Source organism: Astyanax mexicanus, chromosome 1 (genome assembly GCF_023375975.1).
Source record: "Astyanax mexicanus isolate ESR-SI-001 chromosome 1, AstMex3_surface, whole genome shotgun sequence".
Taxonomy (NCBI): domain Eukaryota; kingdom Metazoa; phylum Chordata; class Actinopteri; order Characiformes; family Acestrorhamphidae; genus Astyanax; species Astyanax mexicanus.
In genome coordinates this window covers 75,487,663-75,496,840 of record NC_064408.1, presented here as the reverse complement: position 1 = coordinate 75,496,840, position 9,178 = coordinate 75,487,663, and the positions used below count along the sequence as shown (strand labels likewise).

General features: G+C 41.2%; 1 protein-coding gene across 1 annotated transcript; it reads right to left on the bottom strand.

Annotated features, from left to right (window-relative positions):
- Positions 1-6,521: 6,521 nt before the first annotated feature.
- On the bottom strand, positions 6,522-9,139 carry sox11b (SRY-box transcription factor 11b). The gene has a single exon (XM_007260835.4). The coding sequence runs from the start codon at positions 8,985-8,987 to the stop codon at positions 7,734-7,736; it is 1,254 nt and encodes a 417-aa protein (XP_007260897.3). The 5' UTR covers positions 8,988-9,139; the 3' UTR covers positions 6,522-7,733.
- Positions 9,140-9,178: the final 39 nt, after the last annotated feature.

Below are 9,178 nucleotides of genomic sequence, written 5' to 3'. Positions count from 1 at the left end.
TTATTGCGACTCTTAAATGATCTCGCAATTCAAAGGATTCAGTGATATTTAGAAGTAAAATTAAATAAAACATACAGGGGTCTGAACATATTTATTTACCACAGAATGTGATAGAGGTGAGTTTTGAAAAGCCCATTATTTTTTTCCATTGACCAGAACCGCTTAGACACGGAACCCCAAATATGGGCATAAACAACATGGCGCTGACTACAAAATGACGACACGACTTCAGTGGTCTATTGTTTGAACATAACTTCAACAAAGACATCATGCTTTAGACTTTAACATGTCTGTTAATGCCACTTTGATGCATTATAGCATCACCAGGATAATTAGGTAGTGTGTGCAATCTGCACAATGCTAAAACAAGAACAAATTTAAAAGAACCATAACACAAGGAAACTAAGTATCCTTTGTTTTACTAAAATATATTTACACCACTGTTAATTTAACTGGTCTACAAATTATATACAGATAGGGAATTTAAGCAGGCCTTTCATGGCAGTTCCCCACTATAGCAGTTCTCAAGGGGTGATTAAAATTTGAGGCAATCTGCATTAAAGTCATGTCTTTTACAAGTCTTGTACATTTAACAGTTTGTTCTAAACAGTGAGATAAGGGTCATCCTTTTTAACCATTGTGCAGCAACACAATGTAAAACCCGAATTTAGCCTCCATATTTAAACCAGCGGTTTAAATGGCAGTAAACACACAAATACAGACTAGTGATAGTGAGCACACACACAGAGCAGTGAGCAGATAGTTTAGCAGGGGTTAATCACACAGCAAAATATTCATTTAATCCTCCCAACCCACTTCCTGTTAGTCCAGGGTCCAGGGGACTGAACCAACTGTGTTGCAGTCTCAAACTCAATTTTTTTACTTTTCTGCCATGGCTGTCTCTGTATCCACATTGAACTGTTTTAGGCAAAAGGCATGTGGCCAATCAGAGCAGAGGTATCTATATATTTCATTAGTAAAGCCGGTGTCACAAAAACAGTTGTAAGTGCTCAGTTAAAGTGTATTAATATTGTTCGTATTATTTGTAGCCAGATAAGGGGCCACTGCCCATGTAAATATATGTATTTTTTTTACAAACATATTTTCAGGAGCCTAAGAAATTTGAACATTACAACACCTACTCAAACATACTGTAATGCAAAAATATTGTATCTCCATTTTTGCTGTCTTTCACTTTTTGGCAAAAGAGGCAGGTGTGTTTTTATGATGAATATCCCAATTGCAATTAAAAGCTCACAAATCATATGAAATAAATCTTTTTACATAATGATTTCATTGAAGCATTTTCCATTCTTGGCCATTTTTTTTTCACAGACAGCGACTATATAAATTGAGATTTTTTATTTCTCCCATAACTGACACTACAGAGCAATATTTATGTATTGCATATGACCTCACACATTCACAATACAATATAAAACTAACAATACCTTTATTTCCCACTCAGTAATGCATGCTGCTACTATTCTAAAACCTGTTGAGAAACTGGTGGATGTGGCTTTAGTGTAAGGGTAACCTCAGGTTAAAAAAAGATCACAGATCAGGAGCTCTAGAGGACTGAGACACTGCAGCTTCGCACGCTGCAGAATTATTCAGTGGTACTAAACAAACACAGCCTAAAATATTAATGCCATTCTCAGATACAGAGTTTGATCTAAAAGGGCCATCTAGGTTTAAATCAGTACTGACTCTGTGCCATGCATTCTCATAAATAATCCCACTGCTGCTCTTTTATTATGCTTCCTGAATAAGACTTTGTGTCAGGATGACAGCCTGACCCCTGGAAGAACCTAAGCTGCGATTTCCTGCAAGCCTCTGGCTGTGGCTTAAAGGTGACTTTATAGTAGTGTCAGTAAACTTCATTCCTCCCATTTTAAGAAAAAAGAAAAGTACACTGCGTCTCCAAATGTTAGCAGCAGGTTGTGTGTGTGCTGTAGGGACCAGGAACTGTGGGTAAAAGGCTCACTCTGGTCACCTCTGGGTTCTCTAGTTTCCTTCAAAGTTTCTAAGACATACATGGTAGATGAGTTGGCTATGCTAAATTGCCCCTAGGTGTGAGTGTATGTGAGTGAATGAGTATATGCTGTGCCCTGTCCAGGGGTATTCCTGCTTCCTGCACCCAGTGACTCCGAGAAGGATCTGGACCCACTGTGACCCTGACCAGGAAGAAGCGGATAAGATGGTGGATTTATGTCTAAATGTTTGTAGACACCCGCTAATCCAACATTAATCTGAAATTAATGGAATGAATACGTCCCCCTTTTGCTGCAGTAACAGCTTGGCTTTAAATACAGGGACTTTGGGTTCTGTGTATATTTTTAAACCAACAAAATAAAAGGAAATAACACAAACCTCCTTTGTGCTTAATTATCTTTACATCATTAATACTGAGGTGTTTTGCTTTTTTGTTTAATTATTTATAGCAACACACATATCGAAGTAATTATTAAAGTAAAAGTAGTGCTGCTTTTGTAGCAATAAAATAATTTAAAATCAAATATTAAAAAACTAAGTCTTTCTTTTGGGAGAAATAAGTCATGTATATATTTTAATTTGGACAACTTTTTTTTTGCAGTAAAACATTAAATTGTCCTTTATTTAGATGTATAGCTCTTAATTCATTTACGCACTTAAAAAAAAAAAAAACAATAGTAAACAAAGTAAAACATTCTAAAAGGGGGAAATGGTTGATACAGTATATTCATTTTGTTTTTGATCTTATTTTTTTATTTGATTTTATACAATTTTATTGTTACAATAACAGCTATAATAGTCACAAATTGCTAAAAAAAATAGTTATAATTAAGCACAAAGGCTGGTTTGTTTTTTAATTTATGGTTATTTATCGGAAAGGCCCAACTGACAATACAGTTCAATCATGTTGATAATAAAATGGTTTTGTGGTTTAATATTAATATATAATATTTTAGGCTGTATGAATGCTTTAGTCATCTGTAATGACTTTAAATTAGCTTTACTAGCTACTTTAGCTTCATTAGAATTCACTAATCAAAAGGGGTGTCTGTATATTTTTGTATGTGTCAGAACAGGCTATTGGAATATCAGAATGTTGGACTGAAGCAAGCCACATACAGTAAATGCTAACTGCTAACGTTGGACTGAAGTACTGTTGGACCACTTCCGATGAAGATTATCTCTCTTTAGTAGGAATTCAGACTAAGAGGGAGGCTTTTAAAAAGTAATCTCAGTCACAGCGCTCCTGTTTTGCCTTCAGTTTATCCTATTCAAATTTCTGCTTAAGAGGAAACAACTGCACTGCACAAATAATTACAGCTCCAAACACCTTTTTAATTTCCCAAATCGAAGCCAAATTGCATGGATCTTATTAATAGCATTAACAGGTTTGGACGCCTGCTGAGCGTATCTCCACTGGCGTGCCAGTTCCTGCTTCTGGAGGCACCGGCATAAGGTTTGGCTTGCAAATCCAGCATACAGAGATCTGTTTGGGTTTAGTCAATGCTACAGACAGCCTTACAGACATCCTTGTACCAGACCGCCATCTGTGAGCGCATGGAGCAGCTAGGTAGACACATGCTTTCTGCAGTATGAGTGTCAATAATCTGCTTTGCTTGTTATTTGCTGTCAGCCGGAGAGTCTTCTGAGGCGGCACAGAGAGCGCCTAATAAAGCTGCAATAGAAATGCAGTCAACGTGGGTGGGAGGGGTGGGAGGGCACCCAGCTGAGGGATGAACTCCTGTAGACACTGCCAAATCAGCTTAATTCACATCTTTAACAAGTCGCACATAAGTTGCGCATATCAAAGGCTTCCTTTACATTCGTGCATGAATGCAGTGGGGTAATCAAGTTAGATGTGGAATGAGCAGCATTAAACTGTCAATAGCTATCTCTGCTGGAGCACCAAGGTGGTGTTTGATAACTTGCAATGCTTGTTACTTGTTTAAGTCATCCAAGATTACCTTAATATTCTAAATAATTTAATTGTGATTGTCTAACTGATTTTCTAACAGATATTCATGATTTACAGTTTGCTCATTCTTAACCAGAAGATGTCGCTTGGCCTAGGATCTTTATAATGTTCCCAAAGTCAGTAGTGAACTGTGACTACGTAGAGTAAGGAAGGACTTCTGTTTAGGATAATAATTTCATTAGTTGGTCAATAAATTAGGTAAAAAGTAAAAAAGGAGAACATTTATTCAGTATCAAGACTCTTCAGTGGTGCTAGAGCCCAAAAAAAGAAATTCAGAAATAGTGAAACACTCAAATTTATGAAAAAATCATTTTAAACTGCAATAGTTTGGTTAAAGATCTTTAGGTTTCAGTGAGGTCCCTAACCAAAAGCCTGCTATTTAAAGTAATGTAATGCATTGGAGTAAAACTTAATTTGAATTTCAATAAACACTTTTTAAAACTCTTTACATTTCTTTTTTAGCCCATTCATGAGTTTGTGACTGTTTACAATGACTACAATTATAGCAGTGCACAATAACATTTCTTGTCTGGGAACGAATATTGTAACTATTTTACATATTTATATATATTTGCCTGTTCTTTTATGATTTTTACAGTTACTCTTCCAGTAGAGTGTCCTGGCACTGATTTGTTGATGCAAGCTGCTTTCCAAAAGGCCTACAGTAATGTTTTTCCCTCATTAAATGGCCATATCTTCTGAAAATTAAATATGATTGTACTCCACTATTACATTCTGATTACACTGCTGACTACCTTACAAAAGGGCAGCTTGCTTTTTACATTTTTTTTTGCTAGAAAATCTGATTGGACAATTTTTCATTTGCTTGTTTAAAGAACTGAATATATTTTTTATAGTTTCCAAAATGCTTTTGAATCAAAATAATTTGAAATGTTACATATATGCTCTGAATCTTTCCCATTGATCAAATATAGACTTTTTAGGTTTATTAATAATATCATCAGAGGTACATGTTTATGCAGAACACGATTTAAGATGTTTTCACGGTCTGTACATCCCATGAACACATTAACCAGCATTTGATCTTTGGAGCCCAGCTGAAGAAAAAAAAATCACACACTGTCAGTCCCCTTCATCATAATTAGCTGTTCCTGCACCCTTAGCTTCCTGTGCTAATCAAGCACCACAGCAGCCATTGGATTGACTTTTAAATCACAGCCCTGAGCCGCAGAGCCTGAACAACCTCCAGATCAGTGGAGAGAAGAGACACATAATAGGCCTGGTCACGGTCGATATGCAGTGTGAACATATGGCCAAAAAGCCTTAGCTCCAAAATGAATGCGAGCAGAATGCTAACCTGCTGGTCAAAGTGGTAAAGGCCCTCAGTGCATTTATAATAATTTTGCCAATAGTGCACATCCGAAAAAAGGGAGACAAAAACAGCTCCACCCCCACTCCCACATCTTGGATGTCACATTGCTTTATCATAGGAAATAGGTCACTAAAAGGAGCATACAGTCAGAATGGGACTGAGACTGTGTGGATGAGCAGAACAGAGAGAAGAACTGTGATTTGCTTACAGAGAGCCTTTTCAGTCATTTGAACTGTTAACACACACCCACCCATGAAAGGAACAGGGGAATGGCTAATCAAAGCCATATACTGTGGCAGCCCTCCAGAAAGAGACTTTCCTTCTGTAGATTAACATATGTGGTAAATGAGAGCACTGGAAAGCAGTTATATCCCACTAGAATACACTCCCCTATACTCTAGAATCCAGACAGAGCCTTGCTTAGGCCAAAGCTTTTACATCCTGATTGTGTGTTTTTAACTGCCTTTTAGGAGAGATTTAGTTTTAGGGAACTTCACAAGAAAGAATCAGTATACAATAAATCCTTGGTTTAATTGACCACCCTAAAGTGAACTGTATGTGACCGTTTCCCCAAGCAGGGATTAAATCTAGTGTCTTGGACTGCACATCATTTGGAATTGAGATTTTCTACTGAATTAAAAAAAGTCTATTACTAGGCCAGAAAACAGACCCTTTCATATATTTAACTGCCTTTAAAAGTCTCACCACCTCCAGATTAGCCTGATTTTGAGCACATTTGACACATTATCACAAGTATATATTATTTATGTCATACATGCATAGCTTTTCTGCAAAAAGGTAAAGTGTGTTCTTTGCAAGCATGCATTCTTATACAAAGTTAGACTGTATTCCTCCCACCAGTGTAAGTGGAGAGGCCTTTGGAGTGGAACAGCTGCACGGAAAGGCTTGAATGTATGGCTGCTGAATGGCTGCATAGACAGAGGGGCTTAACTTGTCTGACACAGGGGGAGCAGCTTGACCAATCAAAAAGAGCCCCTCAAGACCGCGCGATATTTGAGTTTTTGTTGTTTTTTGTAAAACTCAGATCCTTGCCGGTTAAGGAGAGAGGAAGGACAGAGTAGGAGGAGGGGGATGGAGTAAAGGAAGGGGTGTCGGATAACACTCAAACCAATGCAAGATGCAACATGGTCAACTTGATCCCACACCATCACTTGTTACTGAGCAAAACACATACACATAAACAAAGCAGACATGATATCAGTTCCAGCTGATTTATTTGCCAAGATACAGACTTTCAGCATGACGACATGTAATGCATTTCCTTTGCTAGAAAAAAACGCAGATGGTCCATTTCAAGAGTATATTGCACAAAATAATGAGAAAAACAAAACAAAAAAAAATGTGCCATTAAAGATGATAAAAAATGAGTTTTTTTTTCACACCTGCTATTTGGGACCCATTCACACTGATATACATAAACTCCTAGCTTTACTATATTACAGAACATATACAATCTTGAATCTAGTACCAGCAATGAGGTCTATAATTCCCCAATTCCATTGTACATCTCTAGAGAAACGCATGGTCAGATCTACAACTGTACACAGCCTAGACTGAAATAATAACAAGGCATTTTAGATGCAAGTTCATGAGATCTTTCTCCTCTTTTAACCCTTGCATGCTGGAAATCAATGAAACCGGGTAGAAGTGCCTGAAGAAACCTCACTGAGAGCACAGTAAGAACATTCCCTTTAACTGTACAAAAATAAGCCAGAAAATATTTCACTTCTTTTTTTTTTAAGTTTAAAAAGATGAGGTATGTTGGTTATGTATCAAAAATGCTTCCTGCCATACCTGTGGGTTCTACAACAGTTTGTCTGCTTTAACATCTCTCCACACGTGGAGGGGGAACGGAACCGGTCAGAAAACAGAAAACAGTTATGGCGTACAGAAAAATCACATAAAAGTTGTTTTTTTTTTTAACATCCTGAACAGTGTTTAAGAGATTTTAGCCTCCTTTTCTCCCTCTCAGACCAGCAGCCGGGTTTTAGCTCCCTGTAGAGAGGACACGGGGCGGGACGGGAATGCATAGTTAGTTCATGTTTGTACATTTTACCGTCCACTTCAGGTTAGCTAACATTAGGTTAGCTAGTTAACTAGCTAGCAGTTTTACTGCGGCCCCTCTCACACAGACAGACAGAAAAAGATAGAAGAAGGGGGGGCACCCATAAAACCCTGTCATGGCGACAAATGTCACTTTTTTGCGGTGTTTAGCTAGTTAGGTTACCTTCCTCTAAACGCTCCCGGCTTCGCTTCCTCTCCTCACACCGGCAGAGGACGAGTCTTTTAAAAAAAAGAACCTGAAGATTCGAGTCGTGCTCCCGGCTGGCGGAGGACTGGCGGAGCGGAGCAGCGGGTTATGTAGCCTTAAAGTTAGCTGTTAGCTAACTAGATAAAACCCGGCTGCGCTCAGCAGGTGAACACCAAGTCTGAAAAGTTCGCCTCCAGCCAGTCCCCCGCGATCATCTCGCTCAGCTCCGGGGTGCAGTAGTCCGGGAACTCGAAGTGCGAGCCGAGGCTGCCCTCGCTGAACGAGTCCAAATCCTTATCCACCAGAGAAAGGCAAAGGTTCCCCGAGCCGCTGCCCAGCTCCGCTGCGTGGTGCCCGGCGGCCAAGTTCAAGCTGAAGTCGACCAGCAGGTCGTCCGCGTCGTCGCCCGAGCTGGAGGAGGTGGAGAGGGAGCGGAAGGAGGAGGCTGGAGAAGCCGAGGCGGAGGAGGAGTAGGAGGAGGCGGGGAGGTAGTGTGTGGAGCTCTGCTTGGTGATGTTCTTGAAGCTGTAGAAAAGTCTGCCGCCCTGCCTCGACTCCTCGTACATGCTCGCCCACTCCGGCTCCGCGGCGGAGCTCAGCGTGGGGCTCGCGGGGACTTTGGCCACGCCGTACGGCCTGAGCCGCTGCAGCTGCCGGTGCTCCTCCTCGTCTTCCTCCACTTTAATCCGAGTGGGCAGCTCGTCCTCGTAGTCGTCGTCCTCCTCGTCGTCGTCTTCGTCGTCATCATCGTCGTCGTCCTCGTCGTCCGTCAGCTCTCTCTTGATGGACTTGGAGACTTTTAAGTTCGTGAACGCGTAGTTGTACCTCGCGTCTTGGTGGTGGTGGAGATGGTGGTGCTGGGAGTGATGAGAGGATTTCACCGCGGCGGAGGAGGAGGAGGTGACACTCACACCGCTGGGTTTACTGGGCTTAACTTTCGCGCACTTCTTGGCCGCTGCTGATGCTGATGATTTCACCCCCGAGGCTTTATTACTGCTGCTCTTCTCCGGAGAGAGTCCCGCCGGCTTTGAGGAGTTTGAGTCCAGCTTTGGCTTCTTCTTGGGTCTGTACTTGTAGTCGGGGTAATCGGCCATGTGCTGCAGCCGTAACCGCTCGGCTTCCCTGATGAAGGGGATCTTCTCGCTGTCCTTCAGCATTTTCCACCGCTTTCCCAGCCGCTTGGAGATCTCGGCGTTGTGCATGTCCGGCGACTGCTCCATGATCTTTCTCCGCTCGATCTTGGACCACACCATGAAGGCGTTCATGGGTCTCTTGATGTGGCCGGTCGCAGTCTTGCACCAGTCCGGCTTCGGAGGCACCGGGCTGCACGCCGTCAGCTCTGCCTCCTCGGTGTCCGTGGCCTCCCGGGACATGCTGCTCTCCGTCTCGCTGTGCTCCGTTTGCTGCACCATGCTCCGTCTCACGGTCTCTTCAGATGAACTCGCGCTGTGCTCGCTGAGAGATACATATATTAATATTTCCCCTCTCTTTATTCCCCTCTTTCAGCCTTAAAGCTCAGTCTAAACCTCTTTGCAAAGTTCTTGGCTGCCTTCTTAACTACTTCTCTGGGCTTTTTTCATACCGGCTGCGTCACCCGTAATTA

Excerpts from the sequence above, each read along its gene's own strand:
- sox11b (XM_007260835.4), bottom strand. The coding sequence starts at position 8,987 with ATGGTGCAGCAAACGGAGCACAGCGAGACGGAGAGCAGCATGTCCCGG.